A 16,921-nucleotide genomic window follows, 5' to 3' on the forward strand; every position below is an offset into this window, starting at 1 on the left:
TATTATAACATTTATTTTTTCTTTATAATTTTTGTTATCGTTATTGTAGTTAGTTGTAGTTTTTAATTTTAGTTTATAATTTTTTGCATATATCAAAATCAACGATGTTATACAAATATCTATTTTTTATTACTATTTTAGTTATTGTTATTGTAGTTTTTAATTTTAGTTTATAATTTTTTGCATATACATATGTATTACTTACCTACTTGTTTACTTATTTAATAAATAAAAAATCTTATAGGTACATACAATTCTTATGACACGAAATTTGTGGGCCATAGGTACTTAATTATTCTTGCAAACTAGGAATCGCAATATTTATTTTCTATTAATTAATCCATCAAAAATTAATGAGGTAAATCTGGTAATATATAATTACGTTCCTAGTAGGTATTCGGTAAAAAATAATTAATCGAGTCTATGCAGATCTAATTATCATTAATAAACAAAGTCAGATACCGACCAGGAAAAAGCAAAATGATAGTTATGTATAGTTAACGTCAAAAATATGTATACACTTTTGAACCTTATTTCAATGAGATAGGGTTTAAAATTTGTGGTCATATTTTTGGCGGCGACGTACCAAGCAAGGTCAATGGCTGAGTACTGGATCCGCGAAACCCAGTGCTCAGCCGCATTAAAACGTTATTTCAAATGCGGCTGACTACTGGGTTTTACTTTAAATTGACTAGGGCATGCCTAACTAAATTTGAAAATGTAAATTTAACGGTCCTAACGGTCGCATTGGCTCGAAAATAATAAAATAAACGAATAACCCAAAGGTCAGCCGTGGGGGGCTGGGCACTGGATTCTTTGGAAAAAAGTGTTATCCAGTGGCCAGCCCCGTCAATTTATAAGTGAAAAATTGATATTTTCATTCATATATAATGCAATTTAATAGATACACTAATAAATAAACCAATCATTAACAAAAACATTAACTTTTAACATTAAAACATAGTTTTTCTTGCCTGTTAAGAGAACACCACGTGCAGTAAAAAATATGGCGGACATGACACTATTGCACTCGTCGACAAACAGCACCTGTATGAACGAGTATATTTCTTCCCCCCGTTCCCTCACCGCACCTGTCGTGTGACGTATTAACCAATAAGGAATCAAAGCTCCTATTTGAGTACTCGCGATTTGTTTAAACGAATATACCAGATATTTATGACCAATAAACGGCTCAAAAGGCTGACCACTGGTACCCGGCTGGCCACTGGTGCCGTTACCCTACTTGGATGGGTGACCGTTTTTTTTGCTTGTTTTTTTTTACTTGTTTTGCTCTATTTTTTGTTGATGGTGCCCTCCGTGCGCGAGTCCGACTCGCACTTGGCCGGTTTTTTTAAAGATAAGATAAGATAAGATAAGATAAAAGATAGTTTATTCAAGTAGGCATAATTACAATGCGCTTATGAACGTCAAATAAAGCTAGGTAGACCGGCTCCAACCCTACACCTCTGCCCCGAGAAGATTTAAGTCCCCCCTCGATTGGAGGAGGGTATCCCAATATGGGACCGGCAACAAACTCGGCGGGACACATCTTTTAAAAAAAAATTACATCTTATAATTAACATGCATTACGAGAAAATAAGTAAAAAAAACACAATTTAAATTACTATAGAATTCATGCAATTATACACATACCTAAGGTGTAATAGAAATTTGATTTAAAAAAAATATACATAATGTACATGGAATCATACAAATACGTAGGTATTTTACGCTCTTAAGGTATTCAAAGTACCTATTTCGTTTCTGTTTTGCCCTTATAAGCATGTATGTTACGCGAGTTTACGTCCAATACGCACGCTATTTATTTTATTGTCCGCGCATCACTACGCGCAGGCGCAGCCAATGGCGAAGAAAGCCGGTGCGCGTGCGCTTCGGGACCGGTTGGTTAGTTCCGCACGCGTGCGCGGTGACGTAAGCGGAAGGACCTTGACCTTTGGCAGGTTTTGGAAAAGTGGGACATGGAGTTGGGTGGATGCGGCGCCGTCCTGGCGGCATCGAGACATTAATTATTTGACAAGAGACATCTATTAAATAATATGAAAATGTAGGCCAATAAATGTGAGTAGGTATTTATTTTGTCTTATCAATTTATCCACCATGCATGTCGAACATATAGGAAAGGATTCGTACGCAAATTAATATTGCGACGTCAGCGACTATTCAAAGGAGCTAAAATTGACTGTAGAGGAAATATAAATTTATTTACTTTTATAAAAAAGCTGATTCTTAAATAAAACCTTGACTTTCTGCATACGTCTCACTGCAAAAATCTCAGGTTGTACTAATCAAATATCTTTATTGAATGCCAAAGCGAACTTAGAAGTTTAATGTCATCCTGAGGACAGTAAACTCATCCGAAATGCCAAAGTAAGTCTGTCTGTCTGTCAGTTACCTCTTCATCGCTTAAACCGCTGCACCAAATTAGATGAAATTTGGTATGGGGGTAGTTCCAGGCCCGAGAAAACACATAAGATAGTTTTTATCAATCATCATCCTCATTCCATGAATCCACGCAGACAAAGTGGCGGCAGAATAACTTTAAATGAACTTAACCTATGAGGCTATGAACTTAACCTATGTCCAAGACATATCGAAAAAAAAAACTTAACCTATTGTTATGACATTTATCCCTAGTTACAAAGTGTAAGAGTAACATCTTCGAATATCATTGTGACGCAACTCACGCAACCCGTTGACGTAACGCTTGTGACGCTTTTGTGACGCTCTTCGCAGCTTACGGAACTTTGCCGTAAGCCCTTTGTTGTGGACTTTCCCCGGTAACGTGTTCTAGTCACTTATGTTCGCCGACTTATGAAATAGTTAATAGTTTCCTTTATGTTAAAAGTAAATAATTTAAAAGACTTTATAGAAAAGAAAAGAAAAATCCTTGACCATCTTAATTATACAACTTTCAGAACAAATCAAATTATATTGCTCGCCCTTAGAGTTGGTCAAAGACGCAGTTCACGCAGTCTCTCTAAGATTGTATATATGTAGCCTAGAGGTCCAGCGTTAGCCGCGTATGCTGAAGACGTCGGTTCGAATCCGGCCTCTGCCACTGGAGGGCTAGATGGTTACTTTTTCATTAGTATATGAATGACCTCTATTTGTTAACTATTTCTAACTACCCCATTCTGTTTACCCCAATGGTTTAGTGGTAGAAATTGTCTTATGATATTAAGTACGTTGTCTAGGGGTACGGGAGAGTTTACCGAGACACAATTTACGAAGAACTTTTATGTGGCTATTGCTTAATAGAATACATTCTAAATTAATAGTTAGTGCGCCATATCTGAACAGTTAAAAACTAAGTTACAAGATTAGTTTTATTTTATTCTACAGTCTACTGAGAAAAGAGGTAAACTTTAAACTGGGTTTACAAACTTCGAACTAGTTTCTTCTTCTCTCCAGACAAGCACATTATGTCACAGGGAAAACTTCTTACTAAAGTTTAATTTTAAAATAAGTTTGTAAAACGCTGTAAAATGTTGACGCAATGTTGACGTTTGCTTTTACTGAATCAAAGAGTATTGTAAATTTTTCGTTTGACCTCTGCGGAGATTTTGCTCTTATTTATAAGTACTAAGTAAGTACCTTCTATAAAAATACATTGAAAAAATTCACTATGCCACTTACTTATCTTTTTGATAAGAAGACAAGGTTTTTGGGCGAAACGGACCGAGACAGACGGTCGAGTAACACACGGACATGATGAAACTACGGTTTTTGGCATTTACAAGCTACAAAATCCCGAAAAGACATAAGTAAAGCATTAACTCTGATATATTTAGTATTATTAAGGTAATGTCAAACAATGTCTAAAAGCACATCCCACTCACGCAATTAATGTAGAAAATACATGGTGTTACGATTTGCATATCCATCGAGAACCTCGCAGCTGAATGCATACACATTTTAGACCTAATATCTACGACATACGATACATAATTGTATAAACGCATTAAGTGAACGTAACATCATGCGATGGGAAGCTGTGAAAACATACTGATGGCAAAATTGATTAGTCGGTCAACTTCACACGTAGTAACAATATTGTCAATTTCGTATGGAACTAAAATTACAGATAAGGATAACATTGTTAGAAATAGTTAATACAGTAATTTTGACTGACCAAAAAGGGATATAGAATAAAATAGCTAATATAATTATTTGGTCCAGAAAGAAATGCCTTGGTTTAGCCAAGCAAAAAAAATCAAATACGCGATGGCAGCCCGGCCGATTTCGTGAAGTTTGGAACTTAATTATGATACGAAGGAGTCTTATTTCAACTCTTGTTAGTAGAATGATAATTCTTTTGAAAATTCGTTTTCAAATTATAGGATTTCGTGATACTAGTCCCTGGACGTTATGGAGAAAGATATAAGCAAGATTCGCGAAAGAGGACGATGATTCGAAATTGATGTCAATGTATGGTCTATTTGATGTTTTTTTGCTTTCTATCGCCTCCATTGTTAGTAATAACATTATAAATAACATATTTAGGTATAAAGTACAAATATCGCTCCAGGAACATGCTCAAAATGAAGACAAGAAAGAGAGGAAGTGCCTATTATATATTGAAATAAATAGTAGCATAGTACATAGTAGTTACGATGTACCAAACTAATCTCAAAATATCAGAAGATACAACCATCGTAACACACAAGAGTCTAATGTAATATCCATTATCACTTTATGTCGCGGTGTCACTCGATTTTATCACATCTCTTCCGAGAACACCGCAATATTACAAAATAAATGACAATACAGTAATAGTTTAGAATAAAGCTACAGTGCTTTATTAAACGGAGCGTTGAGCGGATTGTGTTTAAATTTTCAAAGGGCATAATTTAGTGCAGAGACATTAGGGCATAGTAGTAGATAGTAGGTAAAGCAGAAAAAAATATACATATTCCAGCAGTTTTCATCAGTTTTAGTAAAACTTATTCCACCACCACCAAAAACATTTTTATGTAAAATGTTGCCACGACGAGAATGGCTATATAGCACTGTCCAAAAGTTATCATATCCTATGTATACGAGTTGAGCCAAGCTTCTGACCCTACACGCGCTAACTTCACAAACTCTACACAGTAGTCAAAATATGTGGCTTGGACTTTGGCTCCTACTTACCTACTGAACTTTATCTTTGGAATCATCTTTGAGATGAGGGAGAGAAAATAACATAGACCGAATTCACGCTCACAAGACACTCGCAAAACGCTCTTACTGAAATGCCTTTCGGTATATCTGCATATTGCAAAAAATGGGGTCATATGCGCTATAATGTTGCCTCTATTTTGCATGTGAAAAGTGACAAGCTATGTCGAATTCTGACAATGAGAGAATTGGGAGCGGCTGAATCATCTTATAACTAGGTGTCGATATTAGGCACCACTTGTTACGTGAACGAGAAACCGCTAAACGGTTTTAAACAAGATGTTGCATCAAATGCCTAGGTATCATGGCAAGGTAGAAGACTTTATGGGATTCTGTGGTTTACTCGAAACTTACGTACGAAATATTGACTTAATATTTAACACTTTGAACGCCTCGCCTATCGTGCGTGGCGCGTCATTGTGAACCTTGTCGCACAGACATTAGTCTGATATTGGGCTGTAGCCGCTCGCGTCAGGTTGACATCGTTGGCGGTCAAGGGGTTAAGTACCCACTTTTCTATGAAAAGACGCATCGTGAAGAAACCGGACCTAATTTTCTATTAGTAAGGCTGTGTAAAAACTAGTGCCTGCGTCTATTATTGGCATTACCTTGCCGATCAGACCCCAAGCAACCACGGACCCACGCTAGGAAGATGACGTGAAGTGTTTTGGTTTCCCTGGTTAGTAATTCAGAAATTAAGATAAATTAAATTTTCTCTACCTTGCAAAAAGTTGATTAAATATACCTAAATACTAATTACAATATTAATGAGGATTAGATCGGTAAACGTACAATAAATGTATTTTTTTGAAAGTTTTGTACCAGGTATCTTTAATTTGTATCTATCAAATATTTTATTTTAAGATAAAGTTAAGTAAGTACCTACTGTATGGTTTTAACAGAAGCCTATTTCAGTATTACATATCAGAAGGATCGTCATAGTTTATACTACTTATACTGTTTGATATAATAATATTATTCTTATAAGTTTGACCGACAATGACAACTTGGACGCATTCTACCCCAAATGGTGGGAAAATGCCGATGACAGGGTCGAGTGGAGAAAACGAGAGGAGGCCTTTGCCCAGTAGTGGGACACCAAAGTAGGTAGGCTAATAAAAAAAATACATGTGTGTACTTACGATTGTCTTTATATGCACCATCTTGAAGAGCGGACGGCTTCTGCGAAATATAAATAAAATTCAAATTTAAACGTTTCATTTATATTTCCTAACATTTATAGTGAACACATTTTAATGATCGACTTTAATTGAGTCAAAACAAACGTAACATCAGAATTGGATCGAGTAAACAAAATATTGTCAGAGAATGACCGTGAAATTTAGATTTTCGCGGTAGACCCTCAGTTAGGCAAGGAATTAAAGATTTAGATTTAGATTTAGATTTATTTATTTCATAATATGAAATTACAATATAAATTATTTTACACTAATCTATACGAATTTATATTATGATCGTCAAGTAGAAAAATAACAGTTGATTATAATTATACAAATGTCAAGCAATACACAATTTAAAAACCATTATAAGCAATCGATTAATTAACTAAATTATTAACAATGTCAAATAATATAAAATAAAAAATATAAAAAAACAACAATGTCAATATGGCTAAGCTAAGCACGGATATCTCATAATGATCGTCAAATTAAAATAAAATAAAATGAAAAATGAAAAATGCTATATCAATAAAAACTTTGAGACATTGATAATGATATTGTTACAGCAATTAACTTTATAATTAACGAATATAATTGATTAAATTGATACATAGTTCAGTCAGCATAAATATAAACATGAAACAACACATCAAAATTATTTGCCATCCTGGATTTTTTTTCAAATAGTATCTCTTTTTGTTAGGCTACCAGAGAATGGTAAGTAGATACTTTTGACGCATAGTCTGATCCGCTGGAGCGCTACTTTAATATATTTTTAGGGATATTAAATATTTAACCATGATTTTAATTTTTTAAGTATGACTTTGAATTGTTCTGTGAAAATCATGCATCGGCGTTTTTGGTGCGGGAATGTTTTACACTAGCCAAAAAAAAGGTAAACACTTTAAAAACTGATACGATATGGTAATTATTTTACAATAAAGAAAAGTTATAATTTACACGAAATCATTCCCGCACCAAAAGCCCCGATGTAGGTATGGTGAACACATAAAACTTGGTAACTTGTAATTAATTTTAATTAAAACTTCTTAATCACATTAAACATGCCTAATATAATAAGGAAATTCGTTCCAAAATAACTGGTACGTGCATAAATTCCAATGTAATCTTTAGACAATTTCAATATATTTTGAAAAACACGAGTACATTTTTGCTGGGTAACAAATGCATTTAGTCGTAGATAATCTTTCTGCCTGAACTTTTGGTGGGATTTTTAAGACACAGTTTATTTTTGCGTTTTGATAACACTACCCAAACTCACATGCGTAATAAGTTAAAAAAAATCTTAATTTGACATAGATTTATTGAGCCCGTGAAAGTAAAATTTACAGAAAAGAATACCCCAAAAAGATTGATATTTTTTTTAAATATTGCTAAGTACGCCTTTCGTTATAGTTCATCTTTATGGTCATGATGAGAAAAGTGGTGATCAGTCTACAGTTGTCATGGCCTTTGCGAATAGAGACAAAATCTTTTTGAGTTGGATAGCTATGATGACGTCAGCATTATTACAACAATAATTTCCTCGCCGCAAATTATTTGCGAGGAATCCGAGGTTTCTCTGCACGACTTGCTTATTAACAAACAAACAAACATAGTTATTTATCTATAATAAGTTTACTTAATTAAGGGAAAATTTACATTGTATCAAGATTAAGATAACTTTTTATTATGTTATTGTTTTCCGGTTTTATGTTACAGATTTCTTTACTGAATTTAAGTCATGTATCATGTATCTATAATTATTTTACGAGTATAGTTCCTTAGCATAAGTTAAACCTATTTTATTTAAGTATCGGGTAAATACTTTTGATAAAATTCAATGAATATATCGTCGGTATACTTCTAAAACATGATAACTAACTGAAACATAGTTTCGAGAAAACGCGAGTTGAAACTTTGACCCTTAAATGTGTCAATTTAGGAACGCGTTTTTACTAATTTAACCCCGAAAATTGGCATTGTGCATCACCGTGTACGTTAGTTAATAAAAAATCCTGTCATAAATATATCGAATTTTCTAAGCTTTTATTATCAGAAACTGCTTAATAATGATGTTATGAATAGTACTAAAATATGTGATATGACAAAAAATTGAAATTAACGTCACTATCAAAGAATCTGATCAAAGCGGCGACGCTCGCCAGTACCTCACATAAGTTTGATTAAATTTTAACAACTTTTCTGTATGCAAGTTATGATTATTATGTTTTGTGTTTTATAAGAAAATAGTAAAGTATATGAATAATTGATCATTTTGTGTGCATAAGGCATAATAATAAAGATAATCACTGGTAAATAGGAATGTACACCACAGTTACCGTTGACAAGTTTGTAAAGATGTACTTACATTCAACCACGGTAACCACCGTGTACGTTGCCAACTACACGGTAAATAAACATAGGTAACCACAGTGTACATTACCAACTTATCTGTACTTAACTTTTGTTTTGAAACTAACGATTTTGCGTGTCCTTGTTTATTTAAAATATTTTAAGCAGTATGCTTTCCTTTCTTTGTCTGTAGTACTTAACACTGTGTAGATCACATAAGATTTTGGCTTTAATTCCCGTAAAAAATGTATGTTCTGATGATGAATCTGACTGATTCCGATGAGGAGCCTACACGCATTTACACAATTCTATTCTGATGATAGCGGGTCTCTATTGTTTCCCAAAAAAAATTAAGTCATAATGTATTGTTTGTCCGCATTTTCGTTAGTCATAATTTGTTTGGTTCAGACACGCGTTACTTTTCAGGATTGCTATAAAACAAACCTAACATAACCTATCTATAGGATAACCTTACGAAAGTCCTGAAAAATTACCGATTTAAGTTTTATGACTAAGTAATGAAAATATGACAAACAATACACTATGACTTAAAACTTTATTTGAAACAAAGGGACCCCCGATAAATAATATAATCAAGCACGGATTCATTCTGAAAGCACGTTGATTGTCTTTCGACCATATTAGAGGAACTTCTACATTCTCCATCTACAGTTATTTATGATGCCTTGCCCACATTAAACTCTGTACAATCCGTAGCCATGCCATCTACCAACACTTGAACACTCATCGCCATTAACTACTAGGGTAACAAGAGCTTCATATAAACACGTGAAATGTACCAGCCTGAAAAAAAAACAATTAGATACAGCTTTAGGTTACCTACTTTTAGAACTTCCGGTTTGAGCTATTCAAAGGACATTGAAAAGCGGCGAAGATTGGTAACCGATGAAATGAAAGTTGAGAAACTGTGCCATAACAAAAAAAATACAAAAGGTTGCGAAATAGAGTCCTACAGACAGTCTTTGGTTTAACAACTTGGGGCATTTTCCTGAGAGTGGACCGAAAAATGTATGCTGCAGATACTGCAAGGAGGGAAAGACGAAATTTTATTGCATCAAATGCAATATGCTCCATTGTTTCATCGTCGGAGAAACAAAAAAACTATATTGCTTTTGACAGATCCACACTAAATTATATTTTTTCATAATAATTTACGTTAATTTTTATATAATATTTTACTGGCTTCTTGGCAGCGGTAACCAGCGTGTACATACAAGAATGCTACTTTCCTTGTTATGAAGTTGGCAACGTGCATAGTGATGTACATAGATTTTCTGAAAAACTAATAATACTGGATTTTTTTAAACATTTTTCTGTAGACCCCCAGACGGTATTAAATAAAGGTATGATACTATATTACTTGTATTTACAAATTTTTACTCTTGCCAATTTAAGGGTTAATTCTAGACATGAGATTTTTGCGATGTTAAAATTGCCTTAAATTGGTAAAATTGATATTTTCAATTTGAAAACTGTAAAATATTAGCCGATAAAAAAATGGGATGTGTTAGTTATCATGTTTTGCCTGTAAACAAAATGGACTAACATTAATGTATCACGTAAAAATTATATAATTGAAAATAATGAGAAAGATAATAAATATCCTTTTACCCGACATTATAAGCAAATTATAAAAACTAACGTAGCAATAAAAAGTAGTAAATGACATGCAACGTGTTACTATTTACAGATAAACAGTTATAAGTGAATTATTCTTGCAATTTTAGACTTTTCCCTCCTTTAGTGAAGAAATATGGGTGACAGTACACTCCTTATTAATTAAATAACTGTAAAAAATGTATATTACTGTTTTTTTTGCAATTAATGAGCATATTTTAATCAGTTTTAAGTGAACTTAATATTATCTAGTTGTAAACTACACAATGATTTGAAAGAAATGTGTACAAGTAAATAGTGATAAATAATGTTATAGTGTTTTACCAGATGCTGTAACTAGGTTCTTAATTATTTACATTCAGGCAAAAAATGTAAAGGTTACTTTATATATTTTACGTGACCAGTTTTATGTAATATGTAGTTTTAAGTACCCTTATTATTTTTTACGTGCACATTATATTTTATTTCTTGTCTGTTATTACGTTTTTACACTCTATAACTTTCTAAATAATAACAATAAATTAATAAATGCCACATATATATTTAATACAACAACGTTTGAACAAAACTGTATATATAACTCATTTTTGACCATTTTGTCAGTTATCATGTTTTGGAAGTATACCGACGATATACGTATTAGTGCTTAAACAATTTTGAATACATAAATTGTTAAGTCCTTGATTTTAATATTTTTTTACTTTTTTCATCTTATTTGTTTGCAGACACGCACGAGCCCCTATTGTCTTCCAGATCACCGTTGAATGTTTTATGGGAAAATATTATCTACATAAATCACTTTCACTTTAGTTGGCTGTCATTGTGCACATTGATGAGTTTCCAATGTGTTGAAGTAAGTATGATGTTTATTGTATAAATGTTTAAAATTAGAAACATAATATTGTTTTAGTCGTAATTGTGTAATCGAGGCTCACATTAGTCACATTGTTATTTTATTGTGACATGATCAGTATTTTTTTTGTATTACCGCAGAGTTAGGTATTTTAGATTTTTAATAATTTTTATAATAATTACTTAGCCGGATTTGTTCTTTAAAATTGTCATCACTCAATTATTCGGTCGCGGTTATCACAATATTGCATCAGTTTAACCGTAGTTATTATAAATTAAGTTTTTTTTCTGATTTTAAGTTTATAAGTATATCCCTTGTAAAACCGATGAATATTTTACACAAATCTTAAGTGAACTCCGATCCACTTGTCCGATCCACCGCACTACTCACCGGCGTCACAGAGCGAAACCCGCTCACACTTGGCTGTCAATTCTGCGCGCACGCACGCACTGCGCGGGCCGCCGGCGCATCGCTCTATATACGTCGCCCCCTCTCGTCTTCACTGCACCGACAGGGCCAAGATGTTTTTGACAGATTGTCATATATTTTTTGAAGTTTAACATTGTGTTATTGTCATTTTCATGAAGAAAACAATGTTATTAGCGATCTGTCGAAAAAATTAAAAGTGAATTGTATGGCTTTTCTCTAAATTGACATGCGGATTTAACTCAACCGTTCTGTTACCATCTTAGTCAATTATGATTGCGATGGGTGATATTGATATTTGATTTAATTGAAATCAAAAGAATTGCTAATAGGTACCGTAAGAATATTCAGGATTCAAAGATATCGTTCTTACATTGCTTAATATGATTAGCACGTAGTTTAGAGATAGCTGCTCCATGTATTTTTCATGAAGTTGTCGACGTCGCTAACGTCTCTTGACGATGTCATGAAATGTCATTGACAAAGCTCATTAAGCTTTCTGCAAAATTAACTAACAGTCAGTGCCATATATTATTTGAAATATGAAGTTTTAGGCCCGCCCCGGCGGTCATTACTTTGATTTGCTGATGGTATAGTCAATAGTGTAACAATTCCTGAATTTAAAACAAAATCAAAAATAGCACACAAATTAACAATTGCATATTGAACAATAGACAGTCGTAATATAAAGATGATTCACTACGTCCTTGTGGAATGCGATTGGTCGGCTACCGGAGCTGGACCTTTCGCAATTTGCATCCAAGTGCGCAAAGTGCTAGCCTGCTAGCTAGGGTATGAATACAATCGCTTACAGAATCCTGATTGGAATAACAGCCCTAGTAGCACGGTCGCATTTTTATCATTTATCACCATGCCTGTCACGTTCTAACAAGTATGTAAGTGCGAAAGTGACGGGCTTAGTGATAGTCGATAAAAATGGAACCGTGCTGAGCCCGCAGGTTACGAATTTGATCTCGATCTCCTTTTTAGGGTTCCGTAGCCAAATGGCAAAAAACGGAACCCTTATAGATTCGTCATGTCTGTCTGTCTGTCTGTCTGTCCGTCTGTCCGTCTGTCCGTCTGTCCGTCTGTCTGTCCGTCCGTATGTCACAGCCACTTTTCTCCGAAACTATAAGAACTATACTGTTGAAACTTGGTAAGTAGATGTATTCTGTGAACCGCATTAAGATTTTCACACAAAAATAGAAAAAAAAACAATAAATTTTTGGGGTTCCCCATACTTCGAACTGAAACTCAAAAATTTTGTTTTCATCAAACCCATACGTGTGAGGTATCTATGGATAGGTCTTCAAAAATGATATTGAGGTTTCTAATATCATTTTTTTCTAAACTGAATAGTTTGCGCGAGAGACACTTCCAAAGTGGTAAAATGTGTGTCCCCCCCCTGTAACTTCTAAAATAAGAGAATGATAAAACTAAAAAAAATATATGATGTACATTACCATGTAAACTTCCACCGAAAATTGGTTTGAACGAGATCTAGTAAGTAGTTTTTTTTTATACGTCATAAATCGCCTAAATACGGAACCCTTCATGGGCGAGTCCGACTCGCACTTGGCCGCTTTTTTTATAGGACATTCTTACACAGGTTGTGGGTACTCAGACAACGATATATATTTGTTTTTGTAATGATCAAAAGTGACATTTCTGGTTGTAGAAATCATATCAATATCAGTGCGAGTTAAAAATTTAAAATTGAATTCTCTGTAGTGATGTCCATTTTTGGTTCCTTTTCTTTTAAAGAATAGACATTATACGATACAATTAAACCATTCACAATTTATTCAACCACTTTTCTTTCTTTGACTTTATTAAATTTAATCTAGTTCATTCTATGGCTTGTGATTGCTACGGAGGTCACTTTACTTTGGTTTTAAAGAGAACTGCTTCGTCCATTCTATGTAGTTGTTGGAATACAGTTATGGCCTATGGAGATCGAAGGCCTAGGAATGTGCAATGATTTTAATGACGAGTATTGTTTTATGGAGCCGCGAATTAGTGGCTGTGGCCTACATCTTAACCGACTTTAGAAAGGATGATCGCCATTCGACCCTTTGTACGGACAAGGTCTAAAATATGCATACGGGTAAATAGTAGGGCGGCGCGGCGGAATAGGTTATCTTATTGTTCAGTGTGTTGTCCTAGCTGAAGACAAATAAATAAATAAAATAAATAAATAAAAATAAAATAAAATCACTTTATTTCAGACAATAAGTTCATATAAAATTAAACTTGCTATAATATAAAAATATTAAACTTAAACTAAGAGTTGCTTCAGTCGCCATATGACTAGTCTTATATTTATTATGCACTATTTTTTTTTTTATTTTTTACTAATTTTTGTATATATGAGATCACAAGAGCGAAAATGGTGGGGGTAGTTACTGTGACGTCATAAAGTCGACAGTACAATGTGTGGTACCAAATGAAAGGGCTTACAAATATTTTCACTACTTGGTCTGACAAATGAATTAGAAAGCTTTCAAAAATTTCACAATCCAGAGTTGACTTTGAACTGCTCTAAATTGAAAATGGCTGATTGGGTTATTCCAAATTTTATACGACATAAGAATAAGAATAATTTATTTATAATAAAATAGGTACGCAATCACAAAGGTGTCCGGTAAGCCCCGAACTAGGCTGAGCCTGTATCTTGGGTCTTACACATGACTGTGAATATAAGAGACTGTGAGATATATCCAAAAATAAGATCATAACAACAAGTTGAATAACAGTATAATTTTCTGTTACAGTAGACTACTAAAATAATTTTTAGTAGTCTACAACATTCATGGGTACTCATGAAAAGAAAGGGGTTTGTCAATAGATCACAAATCTTTGTTAGTGTGCGTATATTTATATATGTGGGCATAATGTTTGCTGTCGTGTTATATCGCGCCAATACACACACGCGCGACTGACACATTTCAATATCATAATGTAAGTTTGAATTCGCCTCCTGCCCTATCAAGTGATTTAATTCTCTTTGCCCTGATCTTCACGGCACTGTGATCTTCCAAAGTCAATTTAACTTGTCAAATCAAAAGTGTCATCTATGACGAGATGTTAGCAAATTGAAGGTTGTACACACACAATTTGGACTTGTGTGTAACTAGGTATTCAGCACAGTGATGTATGGCCACGTAATAGTTTGTTAATTGCTTAGAAACGTGTTGATTGCCGTTGATCGCTACTTTTCATGGGACATTTAACGCGGAAAAGTAGCGTTATTGATGTTGTCGGTGGATAGATGGGGTAAGAGCTATTGTGAAAATTTATGCATTTCGGCTAATATATGTGGTTATTTTAGAGCTATTTTGATGTAATTAATGTACGGAATGGACGTAACCGTGTCTTAGAGATGTGTAGATAATCCTATAACATTACACATAAAAGTGGATTTCTTTACACTTGTTTAGAGTTTAGAGCACATTTACGCTAGGTAACAACACGGCGATGAGAGCGCTATATCGGTATGTGAATGGCCTTTTTATCATGACTACTATTAAATTTTTAACAGTAAACATTTTATCAATGATTATTGATTAACAAGTAGGCATTTTAAGGGCCAGCCAATTGAATCGATTGTCATAATCAGCAATTTCAAAATGTTATTGGTAAATATTTAGTTACGTAAGTATCGGAGTATAATAAAAATAATTGCCTTGTTAGTAAAAAATAGACCTATCATATATTGATATTTTAACATTGCACTCTTGAATGCAAATTAATTTTGAAGTGGCTGGTTATGACAATCGATTCAATTGACTGGCCCTTAAAATGTCTACTTGTAAATCAATAATCATTGATAAAATGTTTACTGTTAAAAATATGTTAAGTCATCGATAAAAAATGTATTCAAAAATCTGAGAATATAAAGTTAGTAACCTACAACATTCTACATATTCGCATATCAATAGAGCGTTGACCATTCACACACTTGTATGACATAATACAATGTAACCATACATCAGTTTCCCATTCAGCTTGTGGACACGTTGCAGAAAAGTTTATAAATGATTTCGACCCATGCCAATTGTCATGTCATGAAAAATTATGACAGAAGTGTAGGAGTGACACGATGTCATGTCAAAAACCTGTCAGTTCTTGTTAAAATGATGGAACTGGAGCATTGTGGCAAATATTATGATATGGTAACATAGAGACGGAATATATAGGCATGTATAGGTATAGTCTGTGCGGAAAGAGAAGAGTCGTGGAATGTATGGGGCCCGATACATTCCACGACTCTTCTCTTTCCAAACAGATTATATACACCGTGTTTTTTTTAAATTCCGTTAATTTAGGGGTAAGTATGTACATTTAAGGGAACGAAATGGAATAGATTATTTAAAAATAATTTTTTTTATTTTTCATTAAACATTATTTAACTCAACCAAACAATTGACAACTATGACATCAATTAATTTCGAACATCGATCGTCAGAGATGGTACTTTCGTTTAGTAATAAATGTGTAAACTCATACTAAACACTATATAATCAACACGTAAACAGGCTCTAACTAAGGCAAGGTGTTGTACATGCTGAATATAAATTATTGATTATCTCCAAAATGGAGTTAAGTGTAGTTAAGATAAATAATGTATTTTTGAGAAAGTTTCTTACCAAATTTAAGCTCAGGGATGCACCCTTGAAATTAACGGAGTGACAGATAACACTGAAAGCTATCCCTTATCCATAAATTCCCCGCCTGCAGCTTTGTATATCACCTGTTACACAATTTCTCGCTATTAAATATGATTATCGAATAAAAGTTTAAGTAGATTGGCTGCAATTAGGGTTTACAATCCGGATCCGAAATGTATGAAATTATCCGGATCTGGATCCGGATCCGCGGATATTCCCATACATTTCGAATCCGTCGTGCAAACTCTAGCTGCAATACAATCATATTTTATTACTTTTCTTTAAGTTATGTGATTGTAATAATCCAATATATAGTATTGTATATGTTGATGTTTGACTTCACTTTTAATGTAAATGTAACCAAAATTATTACTTATTAAGTATATGGGCGTTTCTTTTGTTTACCATATTATAACTTACATTCTAAAAATACACACCTAAGTTATGTTTAATTCATGTAAATTAAGTAAGTAGGTACTTTTACATAATTCAACTTTCAATTGAAGTATACGTCGAATGCGATTGTTTTAGTTATGTAACAACTACTAATTAAGCCGTTTTTTATATTATTTTACATACTAAATTCTACAGTAATTAGTAGATTTAAGATACGTACG

The 16,921-nt window shown here is 33.6% G+C and overlaps 1 protein-coding gene across 3 annotated transcripts in view; it reads right to left on the minus strand.

Annotated features, from left to right (window-relative positions):
• Positions 1 to 11,686, minus strand: part of LOC134656754 (pro-resilin) — a 35,421-nt gene extending 23,735 nt beyond the window's left edge. For 2 of the 3 annotated variants that reach the window (XM_063512284.1, XM_063512275.1), the window contains exons 1-2: positions 11,599 to 11,686; positions 6,324 to 6,363 (exon numbers count right to left, since the gene is read on the minus strand). In XM_063512284.1, coding sequence (XP_063368354.1) covers positions 6,324 to 6,344 — 21 coding nt within the window. In that variant the 5' untranslated portion in view covers positions 6,345 to 6,363; positions 11,599 to 11,686. Of the gene's footprint in view, positions 1 to 6,323; positions 6,364 to 9,339; positions 9,344 to 11,598 lie in introns of those variants that run through there. The other variant, XM_063512291.1, reaches the window with a different exon arrangement.
• Between the last annotated feature and the right edge of the window lie 5,235 nt (positions 11,687 to 16,921).

This window comes from Cydia amplana, chromosome 2, assembly GCF_948474715.1.
Source record: "Cydia amplana chromosome 2, ilCydAmpl1.1, whole genome shotgun sequence".
NCBI classification, from domain to species: domain Eukaryota; kingdom Metazoa; phylum Arthropoda; class Insecta; order Lepidoptera; family Tortricidae; genus Cydia; species Cydia amplana.